The sequence below is a fragment of the Hemibagrus wyckioides genome, linkage group LG18 (genome assembly GCF_019097595.1).
Source record: "Hemibagrus wyckioides isolate EC202008001 linkage group LG18, SWU_Hwy_1.0, whole genome shotgun sequence".
NCBI classification, from domain to species: Eukaryota; Metazoa; Chordata; class Actinopteri; order Siluriformes; family Bagridae; genus Hemibagrus; species Hemibagrus wyckioides.
In genome coordinates this window covers 23,353,589-23,377,130 of record NC_080727.1, presented here as the reverse complement: position 1 = coordinate 23,377,130, position 23,542 = coordinate 23,353,589, and the positions used below count along the sequence as shown (strand labels likewise).

At 41.5% G+C, this 23,542-nt stretch overlaps 1 protein-coding gene across 2 annotated transcripts in view; it reads left to right on the top strand.

The window, feature by feature from the left end:
• The first annotated feature begins 1,041 nt into the window (after window positions 1-1,041).
• The window catches only part of ddx10 (DEAD (Asp-Glu-Ala-Asp) box polypeptide 10), a 41,041-nt gene continuing 18,540 nt past the window's right edge, over window positions 1,042-23,542 (top strand). For both annotated transcript variants that reach the window (XM_058415816.1, XM_058415815.1), the window contains exons 1-15: window positions 1,042-1,291; window positions 5,163-5,223; window positions 5,325-5,455; window positions 5,567-5,725; window positions 7,007-7,127; window positions 7,377-7,566; window positions 8,295-8,421; window positions 8,557-8,719; window positions 10,253-10,337; window positions 14,081-14,182; window positions 16,897-16,984; window positions 17,279-17,367; window positions 18,397-18,736; window positions 22,845-22,952; window positions 23,306-23,473. In XM_058415816.1, coding sequence (XP_058271799.1) covers window positions 1,115-1,291; window positions 5,163-5,223; window positions 5,325-5,455; window positions 5,567-5,725; window positions 7,007-7,127; window positions 7,377-7,566; window positions 8,295-8,421; window positions 8,557-8,719; window positions 10,253-10,337; window positions 14,081-14,182; window positions 16,897-16,984; window positions 17,279-17,367; window positions 18,397-18,736; window positions 22,845-22,952; window positions 23,306-23,473 — 2,109 coding nt within the window. In that variant the 5' untranslated portion in view covers window positions 1,042-1,114. The remainder of the gene's footprint in view (window positions 1,292-5,162; window positions 5,224-5,324; window positions 5,456-5,566; window positions 5,726-7,006; window positions 7,128-7,376; window positions 7,567-8,294; window positions 8,422-8,556; window positions 8,720-10,252; window positions 10,338-14,080; window positions 14,183-16,896; window positions 16,985-17,278; window positions 17,368-18,396; window positions 18,737-22,844; window positions 22,953-23,305; window positions 23,474-23,542) is intronic.

Below are 23,542 nucleotides of genomic sequence, written 5' to 3'. Positions count from 1 at the left end.
GTTGAAGCTGTTATAGCTGCAAATGGCAGGACGACTCCATATTACATTCATGTGCATGTAAAGGCAGATGTCCCAAAACTTTTGGCAATATAGTGAAATGAAAACTCTATGCTCAGTCAGTGCAATGTTCAGCTAAATTTCTCTAGATATTTAGATAAATCTATAGTGCTATTTTCCCTACATGTGGAAAATTTCAAGTGGGTGAACATTTATGCAGTGCACACGACATACACACATTACATCACTAACAAGGCAAGCTTAGAAGTGACAATGTATGCTTATTTTCTTTCATTTTCTTCCCTTTATTTTGATTATTGCAGTTTGTGAAACATAATGTATTCAGTAGTAATAGAAGTTTTTGTGCGCTGTCTCAGAGCTCCAGGATCCCTGCTTCTGTCCTGAGCTCAGGTCTGTGGGAAGTTTTGCATGTTTTACAAGTTTTCTCCATGTTCTCTGGTTTCCTCCCACATGGAGGTAGGTAGACTGGTTACGGTAAATTAAAGTGTGAATGGTGAACTGCTGTGTTTCCAGGATGGTGGTGTGAAGTCTTCCACCTGATGCTCTGTTTTCCTGCTATAGGCACCAGCTCCAGCCGGAGACCCTGACCAGGGGGATGTGGTTACTGTAGATGATTTGGTGGTTTAGTGGCTAACATGCTTGCTTCACAGATCTGGGGTTGGGGCTTGAGTTCCCACCTTTTAGGGGGTTTTCTGTGGGTACTCTGGTTTCCTTCACCAGTCCAAAGAAGTGTTGCAGGCTGACTTGCGTCACTAAATTGTCAGTAGTTTGAGTGTGTGTGTACTGTTGTGTCCTGCTGCCATCCCATCCAGGGTATCCCTTACCTTGTGCCCACAGTCCACTGGGAGAAAAAGCTCCAGGCTCCTCGTGACCAACACCTGAACTCAATGATCTGGAGGGGTGTCCCAAAACTTTTGACAGTATAGAGTATCTCATCTTACTAGACGCCCCTAGTGGTATGTTCAGAGCGCTGCACTTTACTCCATTCCGATAGGAGGCGCTTTTCTTTCCTCTCCACACTGACCAGAGTTCACGAAGAACTGGACAACGTTTCCTCCACATGCTGTAGGTTTATGAAGTGTGTTTATCGAAGAAAATGCGGATAAAAAAGGGAAAAGAGAAGAAAAACCTTCCTCAAGATCCAGTTAGGAATTTTGAGAAATGGAAAAAGAAACATGACAAAAACAAGAAACAGACTAAAAGACCGAGGAGGAAACGCGAGTGGGAGATAGAGAGAGAAAACATCGAGAAACTGACCTCCAGATACACCGAGGTGAGATACTAAACATTACTGGACATCCCTCTGAACTGGACAGGGTTTAACTGGACAGGGTTTAACTGGACAGGGTTTACCTGGACAGGGTTTAACTGGATATTATTTAACCAGATCTTATTAACTAGATGTTTCCACGCGGTTCCGCCTTCCTTCTTTTCACGCTGTTTGTTTGTGTGAATTTCTGGTGTTTTTAGTGTTGGACTTTAGTAAATAGTGTTTATTTAATAAATTCATTATAATTAATTATAGATTTTAATGTGAATGCGAACAAAAACAGGCCTTTTGGACCGAAGCTTAACGTAATGTTCGCTAGTGCATGACGTCATGGTCTTACAGAGAGTCTTAAAGGTAGAGTTTATAAAACATTTATAACGGTAATGTTTAATATTAATATGAAGATAAAATGAGACATGGACATGGAGAGTACAAGAATTTCCCTCATGGGATCAATAAAGTATATCCATCCATCCCTCCATCCATCTCTCACTCTCTGCTGTCTCTCTATCTCTCTCTCTCTCTCTCTCTCTCTCTCTCTCTCTGCTGTCTCTCTCTCTCTCTCTCTCTCTCTCTCTGCTGTCTCTCTCTCTCTCTCTCTCTCTCTCTCTCTCTCTCTCTCTCTCTCTGCTGTCTCTCTCTCTCTCTCTCTCTCTCTCTCTCTGCTGTCTCTCTCTCTCTCTCTCTCTCTCTGTGTGTATTTTTCTAGTATTTTTCTATTTCAGCTGTAAGTTCCTCAGGCAGGAGGTGTGTGTGTTATTGCATTTCAGTGGTGTGTGTGTGTGTGTGTTATTGCATTTCAGTGGTGTGTGTGTGTGTTATTGCATTTCAGTGGTGTGTGTGTGTGTTATTGCATTTCAGTGGTGTGTGTGTGTGTTATTGCATTTCAGTGGTGTGTGTGTGTGTGTGTGTGTTATTGCATTTCAGTGGTGTGTGTGTGTGTGTGTTATTGCATTTCAGTGGTGTGTGTGTGTGTTATTGCATTTCAGTGGTGTGTGTGTGTGTGATTACTTTTCAGTGGTGTGTGTGTGTGTGTGATTACTTTTCAGTGGTGTGTGTGTGTTATTGCATTTCAGTGGTGTGTGTGTGTGTGATTACTTTTCAGTGGGGGGTGTGTGTGTTATTGCATTTCAGTGGTGTGTGTGTGTGTGTGTGTGTGTTATTGCATTTCAGTGGTGTGTGTGTGTGTTATTGCATTTCAGTGGTGTGTGTGTGTGTGATTACTTTTCAGTGGTGTGTGTGTGTGTGATTACTTTTCAGTGGTGTGTGTGTGTGTGTGTGATTACTTTTCAGTGGTGTGTGTGTGTGTGTGTGATTACTTTTCAGTGGTGTGTGTGTGTGTGATTACTTTTCAGTGGTGTGTGTGTGTGTGTGTGTGATTACTTTTCAGTGGTGTGTGTGTGTGTGTGTGATTACTTTTCAGTGGTGTGTGTGTGTGTGATTACTTTTCAGTGGTGTGTGTGTGTGTGATTACTTTTCAGTGGTGTGTGTGTGTGTTATTGCTTTTCAGTGGTGTGTGTGTGTGTGATTACTTTTCAGTGGTGTGTGTGTGTGTGTGATTACTTTTCAGTGGTGTGTGTGTGTGTGATTACTTTTCAGTGGTGTGTGTGTGTGTGATTACTTTTCAGTGGTGTGTGTGTGTGTGATTACTTTTCAGTGGTGTGTGTGTGTGTGTGTGATTACTTTTCAGTGGTGTGTGTGTGTGTGTGTGATTACTTTTCAGTGGTGTGTGTGTGTGTGATTACTTTTCAGTGGTGTGTGTGTGTGTGTGTGTGATTACTTTTCAGTGGTGTGTGTGTGTGTGATTACTTTTCAGTGGTGTGTGTGTGTGTGATTACTTTTCAGTGGTGTGTGTGTGTGTGTGTGATTACTTTTCAGTGGTGTGTGTGTGTGTGATTACTTTTCAGTGGTGTGTGTGTGTGTGTGTGATTACTTTTCAGTGGTGTGTGTGTGTGTGATTACTTTTCAGTGGTGTGTGTGTGTGTGATTACTTTTCAGTGGTGTGTGTGTGTGATTACTTTTCAGTGGTGTGTGTGTGATTACTTTTCAGTGGTGTGTGTGTGTGTTATTGCTTTTCAGTGGTGTGTGTGTGTGTGATTACTTTTCAGTGGTGTGTGTGTGTGTGATTACTTTTCAGTGGTGTGTGTGTGTGTGTGATTACTTTTCAGTGGTGTGTGTGTGTGTGTGATTACTTTTCAGTGGTGTGTGTGTGTGTGTGTGTGATTACTTTTCAGTGGTGTGTGTGTGTGTGTGATTGCTTTTCAGTGGTGTGTGTGTGTGTGTTATTGCTTTTCAGTGGTGTGTGTGTGTGTGTTATTGCTTTTCAGTGGTGTGTGTGTGTGTGATTACTTTTCAGTGGTGTGTGTGTGTGTGTGATTGCTTTTCAGTGGTGTGTGTGTGTGTGATTACTTTTCAGTGGTGTGTGTGTGTGTGATTACTTTTCAGTGGTGTGTGTTCTGTGTTATTGAGTGGTTGAGCTCTGATGCTGAAGAGATTCTGCCTTATACCCAAGTTTGGAGCAGTTGTGTATCCCAGTGGGTTGTGTATCCCAGTGGGTTGTGTTGAAATGTCCACAGTTTGATCCTGAGCTCAGTTTACTATCCGTGTTGAGTTTTAGAAGTTTACGTCATGTCTGTGTGGGTTTCTGAGTTTTCTTCCACCTCTCAGAGACATGATCAGGTGAATTGATGACTCTTTATAGCCCCTAGGTGTGTGCATGGTGCCCTGTGATAGACTGGTGTCCCATCAAGGGTTCCTGTTCCTGGGGTCACACACACTTTCCCAGGGTTGTGGTGGCTTTCGGTCCAGAAAAATCACTTTAACTCGCTGCTTAGTTTAGATGGATGATGATGATGATGAAGACAATGGCGATGAACCAACAGTAACTGCTTTTTCTTGGTCAGGGTTGTGGTGGCTGGATTTTTCTGGATGTAGCTACAGCTGTCTTAATCAGCATTTTTAACAATACAGTGTCAGAAACCTAATAGGCGTGTGTGTGTGTGATACTGAAGAACTCGACATGGTTGAATGTATCTACACTATATTGCCAAAAGTATTCGCTCACCCATCCAAATAATCAGAATCAGGTGTTCCAATCACTTCCATGGCCACAGGTGTATAAAATCAAGCACCTAGGCATGCAGACTGTTTTTACAAACATTTGTGAAAGAATGGGTCGCTCTCAGGAGCTCAGTGAATTCCAGCGTGGAACTGTGATAGGATGCCACCTGTGCAACAAATCCAGTCGTGAAATTTCCTCGCTCCTAAATATTCCACAGTCAACTGTCAGCTGTATTATAAGAACGTGGAAGTGTTTGGGAACGACAGCAACTCAGCCACGAAGTGGTAGGCCACGTAAACTGACGGAGCGGGGTCAGCGGATGCTGAGGCGCATAGTGCGAAGAGGTCACCAACTTTCTGCAGAGTCAATCGCTACAGACCTCCAAACTTCATGTGGCCTTCAGATTAGCTCCAGAACAGTGCGCAGAGAGCTTCATGGAATGGGTTTCCATGGCCGAGCAGCTGCATCCAAGCCATACATCACCAAGTGCACTGCAAAGCGTCGGATGCAGTGGTGTAAAGCACGCCGCCACTGGACTCTAGAGCAGTGGAGACGCGTTCTCTGGAGTGACGAATCGCGCTTCTCCATCTGGCAATCTGATGGACGAGTCTGGGTTTGGCGGTTGCCAGGAGAACGGTACTTGTCTGACTGCATTGTGCCAAGTGTAAAGTTTGGTGGAGGGGGGATTATGGTGTGGGAGAAAGTGTAAATTTGTGTAGTTTGTTTTTTCTTTTCTGCCTTGTGATCTTTAAGGCTGAGGTCTCTAATAATCATTCAGGGAGTTTGAGCGTTTCTGTGGTTTTTCTTTCACAGATAAATCCAAAAGAAGCTGTGAAGTTTTCTGATTTTCCGCTCTCTAAGAAGACTCTGCGAGGTATTTAAGATTATTATTATCATCCTTTTATATTAATGCTGTGGTTTATTTTGTAGCTAAGACCCATCACAGTAAAACAAATGTGTGTGTTATTTTGGCAGGTTTGTTAGAGGCTCAGTATCGGCAGCCCACAGAGATCCAGAGGCAGACCATCGGCTTCGCTCTGCAGGGGAAGGATGTCTTGGGTGCTGCGAAGACCGGCTCTGGGAAAACTCTTGCTTTCCTCATTCCTGTAAGTGATGTCTACTGAATAACCAAAAAAACAGACTTTACCCTGTTCCCATACAGATGTTAAAGTTGATGTACACAGCTTGATTGGATTTGACATTTTTTTTGTGCATAGGTGTTGGAGTGTCTGTACCGTAACCAGTGGACAGCCATGGACGGTCTCGGTGCTCTCATAATCTCTCCCACGCGAGAGCTGGCATATCAGACATTTGAGGTGCTGAGGAAAGTGGGCAAGAACCATGACTTTTCAGCTGGACTTGTTATTGGTGGAAAGGTGTGTTTCCTGTTTATAAAAGAAATGTGATGTGTGGTGTACCGTTTCTAGTGATTCTATAAGGATTGATTAAATATTGTGAATTATTAATGCTATGATTGCAGCATGCTTTAACACAGTTTGTCCTTTGTTTATGATATCAAGTATTGGATCAATCGATCCTTAGAATCAGCGTAACATTAAACTCATAGCTGTGTATTTTCCATTACAAAAACTAAAGTAAATAAAAGTTTTCAGTATTAAGCACTGATACATAGAGGCTTTGTGAGAAATTACAGGTAAGACTGTAGGATCACATTGAATACACGAGTGATTTACACCTATCAGCCATAACATTATGACCAGTGACCTGTGAAGTGAATAAGACTGAGTATCTCCTCATCATGGCACCTGTTAGTGGGTGGGATATATTAGGCAGCAAGTCAACATTTTGTCCTCAAAGTTGATGTTAGAAGCAGGAAAAATGGACAAGCGTAAGGATTTGAGCGAGTTTGACCAAAAGGGCCAAATTGTGATGGCTAGACCACTGGATCAGAGCATCTCCAAAACTGCAGCTCTTGTGGGGTGTTCCCGGTCTGCAGTGGTCAGTATCTATCAAAAGTGGTCCAAGGAAGGAACAGTGGTGAACCGGTGACAGGGTCATGGGCGGTCAAAGCTCATTGATGCACGTGGGGAGAGAAGGCTGACCCATGTGATCCGATCCAACAGACGAGCTACTGTTGCTCAAACTGCTGAAGAAGTTACTGCTGGTTCTGATAGAAAGGGGTCAGAATACACAGTGCAGGACGGGTCAGGGCTGATTTGGCAGCAAAAGGGGGACCAACACAATATTAGGTAGGTGGTCATAATGTTATACCTGATTGGTGTATATGGATAGAAATCCATTACATCATTGCTTATCATGCTTAAACTAAAGCTAAAGCTGCAGTGTGTGGTCAGTGCAGTTGAGGTGGTGTGACTTACCCAGGTTATGGAGGTCTTTCTGGTCATTAAAGAGACGTCTAACTCTATCCATCAGCTCCCACTTCTCACAGCGTCATTGGTGTATGTTGTTTGTGTTGTGTGTTCAGCTCGTCTAGCCGTTCGTCCGGGATTGGTTCATGTGATATCTCAGGAACAGTTGTTTGGATGTTTGTAGAATTTTAATGAATCCAGAATCATGAATGTAACCAGCTGAAGAACTGACCAGATTTCCTTTCTCCAGAAGGACCAATTATAGAGAGAATGCAGTAGACATGGGTACTTGTTACTAATGCTTGTTAATAATGTATCTGGCTGCAGGACCTCAAGGACGAGTCGCTGAAGATTCATCGCACCAACATCATCATCTGCACCCCGGGACGTCTGCTGCAGCACATGGACGAAAACTCCACCTTCCACGCCTCGGACTTGCACATGCTCGGTACACACTTGCTCAGGGATGATGCTGAATTATTGCTCAGTGTTGGTTTTGACTGTGAGATGATTCAGAATCGTAAATCTATGATCTGAAAGATTTGATAAAAAGGTTTCCTCACCTGCTGTAAATAACCTGATTTCCTGAGTTACCATAAAAGTACAAAATATAGTTACAGTACTGTTTACGTGATCACTTGAATAATCTGTTACCTTACCAAAATCCGACTGGACTTCCATGTGTTTTCCATGTCAGTGTTGGATGAAGCTGATAGAATTTTGGACATGGGCTTCGCCGACACACTCAACGCCATTGTGGAGAATCTTCCAAAAACCAGACAAACCCTTCTGTTCTCTGCCACACAGACCAAGTCTGTGAAAGACCTGGCCAGACTCAGCCTGAAGGACCCTGAGTATGTGTGGGTTCATGAACAGGCTAAATTCAGGTACGAATCTGCTTGTGTTTCACTTTAACACCAACGATTTCGTCTCTCCTGCTTGAAGAAACCTCTTGTTTCTCCTCTGTTATTAATCATACAGTATGTTAGTACTCATACAGAGTGTCCACCCTGCAAGTCAGCTGTTGCTATGGAAACAATAACGTATGTGAACGAGCGCATTAATATAAGTCTTCTGTCACTGTGGTCAGAGTGGGCATTATAGAAAATTAATCAACACCTCCTGACCAATCAGATTTGAGAATTTAAAATAAGTCATGAATAAAACATGACGGAGAGCTGTTGGAGGAAAATAATGAATGTGTTTTTTTTGTTTTTTTTTTTGGTGCAAATGAATCCCAACATCCTGGCAAGTATTAAAAAGATCAGTTTAGAAAAGAAAGTGATCAGAAATGGTAAAACCCTGAGGATTTGCTGTAGCATTAAACAAAATTCTCCTTTCTCATGAAAGCATAAAGTCAATTTCAGGCAGCTCTGTAAAAGCAATTGAAAAAAATAAATAAATTGACTCTCTTTATTTTAGACTGATTTCTGAAAGTCAGAGAGAACACATCTCAGCTGTCGAGTCCTGAGGCTTGCGTGATGTATCTGCTCCTGAGCTGAGGAAGATTAGCAGAGAAAGATCAGATGACGGACGATCTCAGAGCGATTGAATTAGTTCTCGTTTGCTGTGTGTTAAAACTGAATTCTGTCTTGATGATTATTGCGCTCCTCAGCACTCCTGCGACTCTGGAGCAGAGCTACGTAGTGTGTGAGCTGCACGAGAAGGTCAACATGCTCTTTTCATTCCTGAGGAGTCACTTGCAGAAGAAGATTATCGTCTTTTTCGCTTGCTGCAAAGAGGTAAATGAATTCTTGTTCATTATTTAGATGCGGTGAATAGTTAACTGTTACTCGGACAGGAATTGGACATTCACTGCTTTACCACATATTTATTACGTTTCTAAACATCCACTACTTGAATGTGTGGGCTTCCAGGTTCAGTACATGTTCCGTGTGTTTTGCCGGCTGAGGCCCGGTATCTCGGTTTTGGCTCTGCATGGAAAGCAGCCGCAGATGAAGAGGGTGGAGGTGTACAACGACTTTGTCCGTAAGAAAGCTGCGGTCCTCTTCGCCACAGATATCGCTGCAAGAGGACTTGGTAACTACAATTCTCTTACATCTTTACTGCTTTTAACGTCTTTGTGCCAAAAGCAGCTCATAATACACCGATCAGGCATAACATTCAGATCTAACAGATCTCCTCATCATGGCACCTGTTAGTGGGTGGGATATATTAGGCAGCAAGTGAACATTTTGTCCTCAAAGTTGATGTGGAAAAATGGACAAGCATAAGGATTTGAGCGAAAAGGGCCAAATTGTGATGTCTAGACCACTGGATCAGAGCATCTCCAAAACCGCAGCTCTTGTGATTGTGATTTTAGTGATGTCTCAGAAAAATGTATATTCACATGTTGCTTCACAATATCATTATTATACCACCATTCTGTCCAACTCTGAATTTATACACTATATTGCCACTATACTGCCTTTACATGCACATGAATGTAATATGGAGTTGTCCCGCCCTTTGCAGCTATAACAGCTTCAGCTCTTCTGGGAAGGCTTTACACAAGGTTTAGGAGTGTGTTTATGGGAATTTTTTATCATTCCTTTAGAAGCACATTTGTGAGGTCAGGCACTGATGTTGGACGAGAAGGTCTGGCTCACAGTCTCCGCTCTAATTCATCCCAAAGGTGTTCTATGGGGTTGAGGTCAGGACTCTGTGCAGGCCAGTCAAGTTCCTCCACACCAAACTCACTCATCCATGTCTTTATGGACCTTGCTTTGGTCACTGGTGTGCAGTCATGTTGGAACAGGAAGGGGTCATCCCCAAACTGTTCCCACAAAGAGCATGAAATTGTCCAAATTGTCTTGGTATGAAGCTGAAGCATTAAGAGTTCCTTTCACTGGAACTAAGGGGCCGAGTCCAACCCCTGAAAAACAACACCTGAACTCAATGATTTGGAGGGGTGTCCCAAAACTTTTGGCAATATGGTGTGTGTATGTAGAAAAAAACAACAATAAAAAAAGTGGGTGATTTTGTACCCCAGAGTGTTTTGTTCAGATTCCTGCCTGTCTACAACTATGACAAATTGAATGTAATAAATGATGTGTAATTTGTGTGTATATCCTTCTGTAACAGCATTAACATAATTTACTTTCAGAAGCTTTTTGTTCAGAGTAGACAAAATCCATCAATGTTTTTATCTATCATTTTGTCTCATTCATTTATTCATCATATATTCTTCCCTAAAGGGTCTTAGTCCTGAGTATGTTCTGAGTGATTATATCATAAAATATTTTCTCACAGCCGGCAGTGAATACAAACATCATGATTTGTCACCAGTGGAACGCCTGCTGGCTCTTAAAGGAATAGTTCAGATTTTATTATTATTATTTTTTTTAGATCTAATCTCTATCCATCACGTATGTAATGAACGGTATGTTTGATACACGCCAGAATTTTGGCATGTTTCCATGTACTGGGGACAAAGTGGTTGCTTTTATTATTATGCTTCAAGCAAAGATCTTTGTCTCAGTACAGGGAAAGGAGCCAAGATTCTTGCGTGGTTATCAAATACTGTGAGTGATTTGAGTTTTAATCTGTGTGTGTGTGTGTGTGTGTGTGTAGACTTTCCTGCTGTAAACTGGGTGCTTCAGTTTGACTGCCCAGAAGATGCCAACACGTACATCCACAGAGTCGGCAGGACAGCCAGGTATGGATCAACGTGGGCTTGTTGTATCTAGTTGTGTTCTGTTGATATTATTATTAAACCTAGAAGACATCTCAGTAGATGGCAGTATTACTCAGTTCCTTAGCGCTACAGGTCAGTGATGTGTCCACACTGGCAGTCTGTCCATCCTACTTTCTTTATTCTCTGGTTATCATGGCTTGGCTTCCTTAGACCTTTTCCACAAGAATTTATTATTTGCATTTCATCACCCAGAATACAGAAATCAAGCTTTAAGGTGCATGTGGAACATGTGGAACAGGTATCCTGGGAGCTGAGTGAGAGCTAAAATGAAGTGAATGACCCTAAGGGCTGTTTTGGGAAACACTAATCTTGCAAGCCAGAACTCTACTGTTCACTTTGTCCCTACAGTTTGTCAGTAAACATGGCCAAGACCTCCTTATCATCACAAAAAACAATGAACTTTACAGATGGCAGATGATCCGCCTCAGACGTTTACTCATATCCTGAAATCATGAGCGATTTTCTCACTAATTCCTTCACGTATAAGTTTAAAAATGTGAGTCATTTTTTTTCCCAGTCCAGAGAATCACCGATCAGGCATAACATTATGACCACCTGCCTAATATTGTGTCTGTCGCCAGGTCACCACTGTCCCTTCCTTGGACCACTTTTGGTAGATTCTGACCACTGACATTTTGTTTGTGTTTAAATGTCAAAAAGGCAAACTGTGTCTTTAATTATCTATCTATCTATCTATCTATCTATCGATCTATCTATCTATCTATCTATCTATCTATCTATCTATCTTTTTCAAAAATATTTGTGGTCTTCTGGCCCCTGGCAATAAAGAAGCAATGGTTAGGTGCCATTTGTTGGAAAGCAGTGAACCTCCGATCATAATGATGTGTAGAAATCAAAAACTGACGTTTTCAGCTTTGACAAATTACCACATGGTACGTTACATCATCAGTCCGTGTCAGAGCAATCGATAAAAAAATAGAATATGTACAGTCAAAAATAGAAATATTTAATATTGGAAATTGAAAACCGTTGCATTGTAATTTTAAAATAGACATTTTTCTGTTCTATTGCATGGTACAGCAGCGCTTACATGTGAGCTCTACCTTCTGCCGCTCTGTGTGTCAGTTTTAGCTGTGATTTGTTTTGTTATTGTGTGTGTGTGTGTGTGAGAGAGAGAGAGAGTTTAGTACATTATTGTGTATTAATGGTGCACTATGGTATAAACACGCTCATTACTCTAAAACTATACAAACTACATGCGCTGGAGAATTTCTGTGGAGTTTAAAATGGGTGCAGTTTCACTGGTCAGTTGTCTCACTTTTTATAAACACCACCTCTTCTTGCGTGGTTCTGTCCCATTTAACAACAGTGAGTAATAGAGTCAGGGTTTTGTGCCTGGCACATGATCATGCTGTTCACCTGCTGTTGAGTAAATGTTGTGTGTGGAGCCTGACTGAGCTTGTTCAGACCCTCTGGCTGAACGCTGACACCATTTCACTGGCTCTTGGCAGCAGTATAACAGCTGGAACACGCTGCTGTTTTTAGACACTTGTGTGGGTTTTGTGTTGAAGGTCACACACTTCACTTTTTTTCTCTACAGCACTCATGGGTTTTAATAAACTTCCAAGCCAGCCAAGATTAATGCAAAGCAGACATGGTGAAGTATCCAGTAGAAAGAAACAGAAGGACGTGAAGAATAATATTTTTTAATCACAGACATTGCACCCAAAGTGTGTTCATATATGTATATAGATCTACACCGATCAGGTATAACATTATGACCACTGCCCGGTGAAGTGTATAAGACTGATGATCTCCTCATCATGGTACCTGTTAGTGGATGGGATATATTAGGCAGCAGGTGAATATTTTGTCCTCAAAGTTGATGTTAGAAGCAGGAAAAATGGACAAGTGTAAGGATTTGAGGTTTGACCAAAAGGGCCAAATTGTGATGGCTAGACCACTGGATCAGAGCATCTCCAAAACTGCAGCTCTTGTGGGGTGTTCCCGGTCTGCAGTGGTCAGTATCTATCAAAAGGAAGGAACAGTGGTGAACCGGTGACAGGGTCATGGGCGGCCGAGGCTCATTGATGCACGTGGGGAGAGAAGGCTGGTCCGTGTGATCCGATCCAACAGACGAGCTACTGTTGCTCAAACTGCTGAAGAAGTTAATGCTGGGTCAGAATACACAGTGCAGGACGGGTCAGGGCTGTTTTGGCAGCAAATGGGGGACCAACACAATATTAGACAGGTGGTCATAATCTTATGCCTGATCGGTGTACATTTCAGCTTGCTCAATAAAATGAATTGCCTTGACTGTAGAGCCACAGTTAAATTGGTATGTCACATCATATACAGGTAAATGTGTTATAAATCTCTTCTTATTCATTCACTTAACAAGACAAATGTTTCACCAGCACTTTGTCCTCTGTGTGAGTTTAGATCACTGAGCATATTGTTCTAACTGGTCAAGAAATACAATAGTGCTTGATTTCACTTGGCAATTTTCTGAAAACTTTTTTTGTTTTTGATCTTTGGAAGCTGTCCAGAAAAAATATTGAAAAGAAAAAATGTTGGTGGCTACAATTTTCTAACAGCGGACGCATTTTCGTCCACATTGCAGCCGTGTCGCACTGGATTGCTCGTATTGTGTGCGTTGGCGATTCAGAAACAAAGGAAAACAACGTGATGGAACTAGATTTTGTTCCTGTTATTTCTGTTGCCTTAAAGGAATGATCCGTAAAAACAAAAATGTGCCGGCTTTTTATCTGAAATCTATTTGTGTTTGGTGTCCAGTATAGCATGTATATAACCTTTATATTTAAAAAGACATATTATTGTATAATAAGTGTAATAATTAGATCATCTGTGGCTGTAGAAGCTCCTTGATTGGCCAGACTGATTGGAGATGACAGGCAATCTACAGAAACTTAAATAATCACTCTTTACGACTGTGGTGAGCAGAAAAGCATCACAGAAAGCCCGAGACCTCGGACATGAAGTGGACACAGGTAGAGCTAAGCTGGAACATTGGTATAAAAAAGACTCCACTGTATTTTTCCAGTCTTCAGATAAACCTGCGCCTGCTGTAGTCTCAGTTCCCACTTCCTGGCTGTCAGAAGTGGAACTGAATGTGTGGTTTGCAGCTGCAGCACCACTGACCTCGAGTTTCTGCTCACCACACTTGTGGTTATTTGAGTTGTTGTATCCCTTCTGTCAGCTTGAGCCAGTATGACCATTCTCCTCTCACTTCCCTCAACAGTGTTTCCACCTGCGAAACTGCTGCTCACTGGATGGTTTTGTTTTTCACACCATTGTGTGAAAATCTCCTGAGATCAGCAGTTTCTGAAATACTCAAATACCCAGCTCATCTGGCACCAAGAACCATCACATGGCCAAAGTCACTGAGGTCACATTAAATGATGTTTTATATGAACATTAAGTGCAGCTTTTGAGCTGGATCTGGGGGTTTTAATATTTCTGCCAAATGAGGGACGTGTCCAGAGATGTGTCCAAACAGTACATCTGTGAGATCCGGATGCAGTCTGTTCAGTATTTATGATTGATTTTGGGTCATTTACAACAGTCACATTAGCCTCATATCACAGAGCCCACAAACCTGTGCTAGCTCTTGGAATACTTTTGGTGTAAATAGAAAAACAGTGAACGTTCAATCACTGACCAGACTATACTTTATGAACTAGGAGCTGTGCTATTTATAAATCTCTGCTCTCTTTGTGCAGGTATAAGGAAGGAGGAGAAGCCCTGCTCATACTTCTGCCCTCAGAGGAGAAGGGCATGATCGCTCAGCTTCAGGAGAAAAAAGTTCCTATCAACAAAATCCAGTAAGTGACGCACTCCTCCAAGTATACACACTCAGTTTTGACCAGATAAACATAATCATATGAAGCGGATTATTATTCCAATACAGCCTTACAATGTTTTATTTTTCTTATACCAAAATACTCCAAAGTTTTACTTCACGTTGTACATTTCATCCTTTAAAAGTTTGCATGTAATATGGTGGAACGTTCATGTTGTCACATTTTTGCCAACGTTAGACATTTGCTCTCTTTTTTTGTTTTTCTCGCTTTAAGTTATTAAGACAATAAAAAAAGCATGATGAAGGGCACTAATCTGTTGGAAAGATTAAGGTACAGCTTTACCCTTTAAATGAAGCACTGATGCTGGAGGCTTCTTCCGAATATAATAAATAAATTTTTGTACAGGAAGCATCATATAATTGTCATGTTACATAACAACACTTTTTTTACTTACTATTAATTTTGTCCAAGAATACAAAAGCATTTGTCATTTATTTGTCAGAATATAATTTAAATAAAAATTTTGCAAGCATTTGATCTATTTACACTATTCACCAAAAATTAAGGATATTTGGCTTTTGGGTGAAATTTATGGAAAATGTAAAAAGTTCACACTACAGTGATATAATATCATGAAAGTAGGGCATTTAAGTAGAAGCTGCAGTGGTGATTTCCTCATCTCAAACAATTTATTGAAACAAAAGCCAACAACAGTGGTGGGTATACCACAACAAAAAATCTCAATGTCTCAATAATCTGTCATGTGCCCTTGACCATCAATTACAGCTTGACCACGACGTCTCATGCTGTTCACGAGTCGACTTATTGTCTGCTGAGGCATGGCATTCCACTCTTCTTGAAGGGCGGCCCTCAGGTCATTGAGGTTCTGGGGTGCAGGGTTACGCGCCTCTACACTGCGACTCGGCTGATCCCAGAGGTTTTCTATGGGATTCAGATCTGGAGAAAGTGCAGGCCACTCCATTTGAGGTACCCCAGCCTCCAGCAGCCGTTCCCTAATGATGCAGGGGCACAATGACTGGATTAATGATGTTATTCAGGTAGTATTGGTTTGTCACTGTATCATTCACAAGATGTAGGGCAGTTCTGTATTGAGTGGACACACCTGCCCAGACTGTAACACCACCACAACAGTGGCTGATGCATAGCGCTCTCCTTGACGCCTCCAACCTCATTGGCGGCCATCATTTCTGCTCAACGTGAATCGACTTTCATCAGAGAACAGCACTGAGGGCCACTGGTCCCTCGTCCAGCGTAAATGCTCCCTGGCCCCGACACCTGTGGTCCGGTACCCTTGCAGGTCGTCTAGCATGCAGACCACGCTGATGTAAACGGTTTCGAATGGTCTGACGTGACACTTGGGTTCCTCTCACCTCCCTTAAATGTGCCTGGAGTTGAGTGGCATTCATCATCCGGTTCCACAGGGCACTGTTCACAATGAAGCGGTCATCAACGTGGGATGTGGCCAAAGGACGTCCACTTCTATGCCTTTCTGTGACTCTTCCAGTCTCTCTGTATCTCTGTCCCAACCTGCTGATGACACTCTGTGACATTCTAAGCTCAGTGGCCACTTCCCTCTGAGAACATCCTGTTTGAAGCCTCACAATGGTGAGGTTCTGTTGATCAGTTGTTAGGTGTGGTCTTGGTCTCATGATGTCAAAATGTGAACAGCATGATGAAGAGGACTGTTTAAATACCAATTCTAATTGAACCAGAAAATTTATTGGTGGATTCATGGATCAAACACCAGTTGTGAATTTTGCTGTTAAGCACCTTGTTAGAGAACAGCAAGTTATGCAGAAAGTACTGAAACACTGAACAGTTGGACATGTGCATTCAAAAGTGTAGAGAAGGTCAAATTAAGTTCACCTGGAAAGGTTATAGTGCATTTTAGGTGCATCCTGAAATTTCACCCGAAAGCTGAATGTCCTTAACTTTTTGTTAGTAGTGTATATGCACAGTAATGAAGCTGCAGTTAAACAAGGAAGAGGTGCTGTGCCCTAAACCAGTCTGTTGCCTATGACAGCTTATGCTTAGCATAAGCTAAGCTATAGCTTATGCTGTTTATATTCTACTTTCCTAATCAGTTTGGTCATCAGCACCACTGTTAGTGCATGCACCAACGTAGTGCAAAAGTTTTTATGCTCATATAATCATGATAACTGTGATTGTACGTGATTGTAAAAGTGTGCAGCAGCCACCCTGGTTTCAGGCAGAAAGCAAAAACTGTATGCGCCTGGGTGTGTGTGTGGCCGGCCTGTGGTCCAGCTGGCTGCCGTGCCTGAGTGCTGTGGTTTATCATCAGGAAGCAGTGCTTGGTGCTGCTGTGTGAGGACAGAAGAGGGCCACATCCAGCCACCTAACCTGAGAATAAACACTGGACGCTTTAGCCACACACCAGTGCGCGCTGGATCTAGGCTGCATACATTTCAAAAGAGGATCAATAATGCCTCGAATGAATATATGCAGCTTGATATTAAGTTAGAACCTGCGAAAGAAATGAGTAGGCAAATCGTGAAAAGGAGAAAAAAAAGCCTTTGTCGTCACGTGTAATCGTATTTGCATAATCACTGACGGTAAATTCTGGAGTGGAGCTACAACAGTAGTGAGATGCTCTCTGCACTGTGGGTTTAATGCATATTAATGAGTCGTGAGAGAAAAGTGATTTATGAGCTTTTAACGGTGAACGTGATCAGGCGTGTTGCTCTGCTGTGCAGGGTGAACCCCGAGAAGCTGACGTGCGTACGGCAGAAGCTGGAGGCCTTCCTGGCCCAGGAGAAGGAGCAGAAGGAGAGAGCTCAGAGGGTGAGTGTCAGTCCCACGCTGCCTCTGATCTATCTGCCTTTAATCTGCCTCATTGTGCTACAGTTATGGCACGGCTGTTAGGGATTTGAGTCGAAGCTGTTGTGCCTTGTGACTGTCACTTGAGGGATGTCTTGCTAATCTTGATTTCAGAGAGCACGCTGTGTAAAATGTGATAATAGCACAGCCGTGTTTGTCTTCAGTTGTTGATGCCCAAGCTTCTCTGCTTATATCTGCTCTTTTATTTATTTATTTATTTGCTTATCTATCTATTTATTTATTTATTTTCGACTGCAGTGTTTTGTGTCTTACCTTCGCTCCATCTTTCTGATGAAGAACAAAGACGTTTTTGATGCGTTTCAGCTGAAGCTTCCAGAATACGCCACGTGAGTAGATTCTTAAATAAAGTCCGAATTCTAAATACCAAGTTTTATTTCTGGCATCATTTTATTTCTAATCATTTATGCTGAACACAAGATCAGGGGCTGTAAAAGAACACAGGGTGACTTCCTCAGGAATTACATGTGATCTTACTTAAACTATATTGCCAAAAGTTTTGGGACACCCCTCCAAATCAGAGGTTTGGCTCGTCCCCTTAGTTCCAGTGAAAGGAACTCTTAATGCTTCAGCTTCGTACCAAACCAAAGTTGAAGCTGTTATAGCTGCAAAGGGCGGGGCAACGCCATATTACATTCATGTGCATGTAAAGGCAGACGTCCCAAATCTTTTGCCAATATAGAGTATATTAGCGAGGCTAAGATAACTCCCCACCCCCCACCCCCAAGCTTAGATTTGAACTTGTGACCTTTGGATCTGTGCCCACCTTAACCACTGAGACACCAATGACTTAAGATCAAACCATTATCGTACCTGGGGAGAGAAATACTCTAAACATAATGATTCAGAGCGGCTGTAAGTAGCCATAACAATCCTGTATAAATAACTCGCAGTCACAGGTGAGCACACTCAGATATGTCCTTATATCATTGTGCCTGAGCGTAGTACAGCCCATATATTTCACCCCTTTTATTTCTGACACAACATGCAGCCACAGGAAGTCTTAATCTGTCACGGTTGGGCCTCGAATATTTTTATGTAGAACATCTGCCATACGAGTCCCTATGAAATAGATGTTACTATAGAAACAACAATGGATTAGAATAAGCACATTAATATAAACCTGTTCTTTGCCTTGCAGCTAGATTTACTGTCTGAGCTACTGTTGTAGAAAATGAATCATCACCTGCTAACCAATCAGAATTGAGAATTCAGCAGTGTTATATAGTAGTATAATGAAAAATATGGTGTGTGCTCCATTTGTTCCTTCACATTGTAAAATTCACTGCAGTGTAGTCAGTTGACACCTTTGTTTTAGACTTGCCTGCAGTCTGTGTATTAAGTGAGTGATTTTGTAGGTCTCTGGGACTGGCTGTTCCCCCACGAGTCCGGTTCCTGAATAAAGCTCAGAAACAGAAGGACGAGGTGACGCAGGAGACCGGCACTGCAGCTGACTCCGACTCTGATGAGGAGCTAAAGAACTTTAAAGCCCAGTTCAGAAGAGACCAAAGCAGCAGCCCTGATTCTCAGTCTGAAGAGGAGGAGGACGAAGAGGAGGAGAGTGGAGAAGAGGTGAAGCCTGGTGACCGGCTCTGCAGTGATGACGACGATGAGAATGAAGATCTGAAGGATCTGGACCTGCTGACAGTTAAACGGAAAGATGTGTTTAATGTCGGTGAAGACGAGGAGGAACAAGAGGTGAATGAAATACAACTGCGCTTACATTCTCTGTGTTCCGTATTACACACCGATCAGCCATAACATAATGACCACTGACAGGTGATGTGAATAACACAGATTATCTCCTCATCATGGCACCTCTCTCTCTCTCTCTCTCTCTCTCTCTCTCACCCCCCCCAGTTGCTCTCACTCTGTTTTTCCCTCTTTCTCTCTCACTCACTCTAACTCCCTTCTCCCTTGTCTCACCCCCCTGCTCTCTCTCTATCTCTCTCTCTCTCTCTCACTCCCACTCCCCCTTCCTTTCTCTCTCTTTCTCTCTCTCTCTCTCTCTCTCTCTCTCTCTCTCTTTCCCCACTCCTTCTTCTCTATTTCTCTATTTCTCTATCTCTCTCTCTCTCTCTCTCTCTCTCTCTCTCTCTCTCTCTCTGACTATAATAAGCTCTGCTTCCTTTCTCTTTTTATTGGTTGCCATGTTAAACAGTTGAAATAATAACTTTAAGACTTATTTAACATTAGCATTAAGACAGAAAAATGGTTATTGGCATCGGTGGCTAATTTTGTACTATTATACATAAAAGTATGCATAAAATGAAGTATAGTATAATTAAAAAAATCATTTGTTTAATTAATGAGGTTAATTAATCTCAAAATGGCATCTCTGTAATTATATAATCCTCATGAAACGTTCTTTAAAAAGTCATCTGATTCTAATATATATTTTGTGTAAACTAGGGGTGGAAAATATGACAAAATTATAACGATACTTGGAAAATATTTCTCCAGTAGTTGCTGACTGTGAGATCCTGCGTTGTCAGAGTTCCACTAAAAAAACGAGGAAATTCAGTGATACTTTTATTTAATGTCTTCAAAAATGAAAGGAAATTAAATGTCTTACTAACTTAACACCAAATCTGCTACTAATCAGTTTGTAATCATTATTCAAAATAGAAATTGCTTAGTATAAATTATTGGATATACACTATATTGCCAAAAGTATTTGGACGTCTGCCTTTACATGCACATGAATGTAATATGGAGTTGTCCCGCCCAGGACAGTCAAGTTCCTCCACACCAAACTCACTCATCCATGTCTTTATGGACCTTGCTTTGGTCACTGGTGTGCAGTCATGTTGGAACAGGAAGGGGTCATCCCCAAACTGTTCCCACAAAGAGCATGAAATTGTCCAAAATGTCTTGGTATGAAGCTGAAGCATTAAGAGTTCCTTTCACTGGAACTAAGGGGCCGAGCCCAACCCCTGAATACAATGATTTGGAGGGGTGTCCCAATACTTTTGATAATACAGTGTATATTCACATATTTTTTTATGTTCATTACACAGGTTTAGTCAACTATATAAAACTGCTATAAAAGAGAGGTGTACTGTAACCTAATTTATCACAGTCTTGATTAGATATCTTCCTCTTGCCTGGAAATGGAGCATCGGGGAGCTTTTCCAGCCTTCTTTATTCTTCATCTTGACCCATGTATTTTTTTTCACTAGACCCTCTAGACATGACAAATTATGTAAACACGTCTGAGTTTACCTGCAGCACAGGAAATGCAAATCCACCTCTGCAAGCCTTTCAAGTTTTGGAACAGAGTCAAAACCATGAGTCAGAAACGTCTGTGAAGCACTTGGACCAACGTGCTAACACAAAACACGGTGTTGCTCTGTCACTAAGCCTCCTGTTGCTTTGTGTGTGTCCTCAGCACACACTATGAGTTTTAAGCAGAATATGAGGTACGAGAGAGTACGCATATATAGCTTTGTCTGTTCTGCGCAGTGATTGTGGAGTGCTGAATGTTCCCTGCAGGTAATAATTTTATATTTGCGCATGGGCTGAGGAACTGCTGCAGAAGTATTGACTCGGGGAGAAAAAAATGCAATTTGTCTTGTAGTCTTGCTCCACATGAGATCAGGTTGTACGGTACACTGAGAGCAAGGTGTTATCACGACACACATTTTACACCGGGCGGCTTCAGCTTTTCATGCTGTCACGTTAAAAATCGTCTACTTAAACGCATCATGTGAGCGAATCTTCCGTCTAATTTCTTTGTGGAGCTTGATGTGCAGCATTTTATTAACTTCTGTCCATTTTGACCATCTCACCCTGTCCTCTCATCTATTGTCTCTTATCTCAAGGGTTCTTAAGAGACCTCTTTATCTGTGAAATAAATTTCTCAGACCTCTTCAGCACAGATTTTTTATTATTATTATTATTTTAATGAACAAGTGTGTGAACATTAGCCGCATTACTTAAAATGGGTGCGGTATTATTCTAGTTATTTATTTGAGCCATGAATCTTTATTTTTAATTTTATTCCTGAACTTTCCACCGATAGAATTCTGTTAGATTCGACTCGGCATTATTTATAAGCCTAATTGTTCGAGTTATTGATGTTTGGATTAAACCTAGGGGCGTCGAAAATGGCAGAAATCGCTCAAACAGTCTAATAATACTGTTGCATTGGTTTACAAACCTAGATATAGTTTGAATCAAAAATGGAAAAATGTTATTGATGTGGGAAAATTGATGCACGCTACAATCAATGAACACTCGCCGGTTAGCACGTGTGGACACACCCTCTGGGTCTAATGTTTCTCCCTTAACCTCCTAAGACCTGAGCTTGCATTTTAGATTTCTTCTACCTATTTGGGGTTAGGAGGAACCAATAAATATAATAACCAGATATTATCTTTGAACATGAAGCCACTTCTTTTTGTGTACAACAGGTTCCAGTTACAAAGAATTAAGTGTTATGATGCACACAAGCAAAAATGTGATGTCCTCGTATGAGGACGCCAGGTCTTAGGAGGTTAACATCAGCTCAGCACTTAAAGAAAACAAATATATGCAAAACAAATCCTGCTTTTTATGTTTTTGTGTTGTATCATACACATATAATGATTATATTATATTATATATATATAATGATGTAATTCAATTTAAATTTATTTGTACTGTGTTTTTAACTGTAGACATTGAGCTTTACAGGAATTTATAATCAGGATATAAATGATTGATTTTACATTTAAATAAATCCCTAACAAGCAAGCCAGGGATAGAAAAAAGCCAGGTAAAGCAAAACTCTGAGATTATATGAGGAAGAAACCTTGAGAGGAAACATACGTCCTAATCTGGGTGACCTGCGGATAATCAACCCAACTCAAGCTTTATTGTCATTCTTCCACATACACAGTGTACGAAAGAACGAAATGTCGTTATTAACGGACCAAGGTGTGATAAATATGAGGTAGATGTGATGAATTTGAGGTTGAAATGTAAGTAATATAAGAAGAAGAGTAAAGTAGAGTGTGAGTGCACAGTCAGAGGTGACCGTCTGCAAATGTGTGCAATGTCCAGTGTGTATATTTTAACAGAATGAGCGGACGTCTGTAGTAAACAGTGAACAGTTAACGTCCCTGTGTGCAGATGTCTGCAGATGTGCTACATATCCAATGTGCATTTTTAGTGCATTTACATTTCTGGCATTTGGCAGATGCCCTTACATTTTTAACTGAGTAGTTGAGGGTTAATTTCTCAGGGGACCAGCAGTGGCAGCTTAGTGGACCTGGGATTCAAACCCACAACCTTATCACAACAGTCAGAAATCAAACCCCTTAACCACTAAGCTACCACATCTCCCCCAGTAAAGTGGCTGAGTGCGGGTACGTGTTAATGGCCATGGAGTGACCATTAATGTCCATAGTGCACAGTTAAGGAGTTGGGAGCAAGGTGATGGGTGGCACCACGGTGTTCAGGGCTCTTGAGAGCTTGAGGGAAGAAAAGTTGTTGCAGAACCTTGGAGTGCAGGTCCTGATGTTTCGGAACCTCAGGGGCTTGAACAGACTGTGGGAGATGGATCCTTCACAATGGAATTATAAAACAGTATTTCCCTTAATCACTGTACTCTATGGTCAAAAAAATTTAATCATCTGAAAGAGGGAAGTTTAAGCATTTTCAAGGGTTTGGCTCAAGCAGAAAAAAAAACATATTTTTCTTCTTATTAAAATAATAAAAATATTGTATTGATTATTATAACTTTGTTAGTGGTTGGTTATGTCTCCAGACACTACTTTAAGAACCACTGTTTTATCATATGCATCTTTTTCCTTTCCTGTAGGATCCCATGGGCAAGAGCAAGAAAGTGTCCAAGTTTAAAGAAGCGAAGAAAGCTCAGAAGAGAAACTTTAAAGTGAACACCAAAAAGGTCTTCACCGACAATGGAGAGGTTTGTATCATCATCTTGGAGGTGTTCATCTGCAGAAGAAGCCATATTTGTAGTCCACTACTTGAACACAGCATAAATATTAGGACATTTTGTTTTACTGGCTAGAATCAGTTTAATATGAGAAATATTTTCCTTTTTAGTCTAAATGGCAAAAACTAGGCATCTGATTGAATAAAAAAATAAATCAAACGTATCACTATATGTATTTGTATCATCTTAACCATGGAAGGTGGACCTTGTTTGACTTTCAAAGCCATTTTAGAAACATTTAGTTTTACCAAATAAGAAGTTTTGAGTGATTTAAGCAGGTATGTGACCAGTATTCAACTAATTTTTTGGTGATTACGCTGCAGGCAGTGCAGCAGTGGCCTCCACTACAGAGGACCGGAGTGCCGGATGATGAGGAAGACGACGAGGATGTGGCCGGCATCAACATCGAAGCAGCAAAAGAGCGATTGCGCAGAGAGGACCAAGAGTTTGACAAGAAGGAACACAGCAGGAAGATTAAAGACAGACACCGGGTAAGACTTAACACTTCCTGTTTATTACCTACACAATTACAGTCTCCAGTCTGATTGCATGGCATGTTC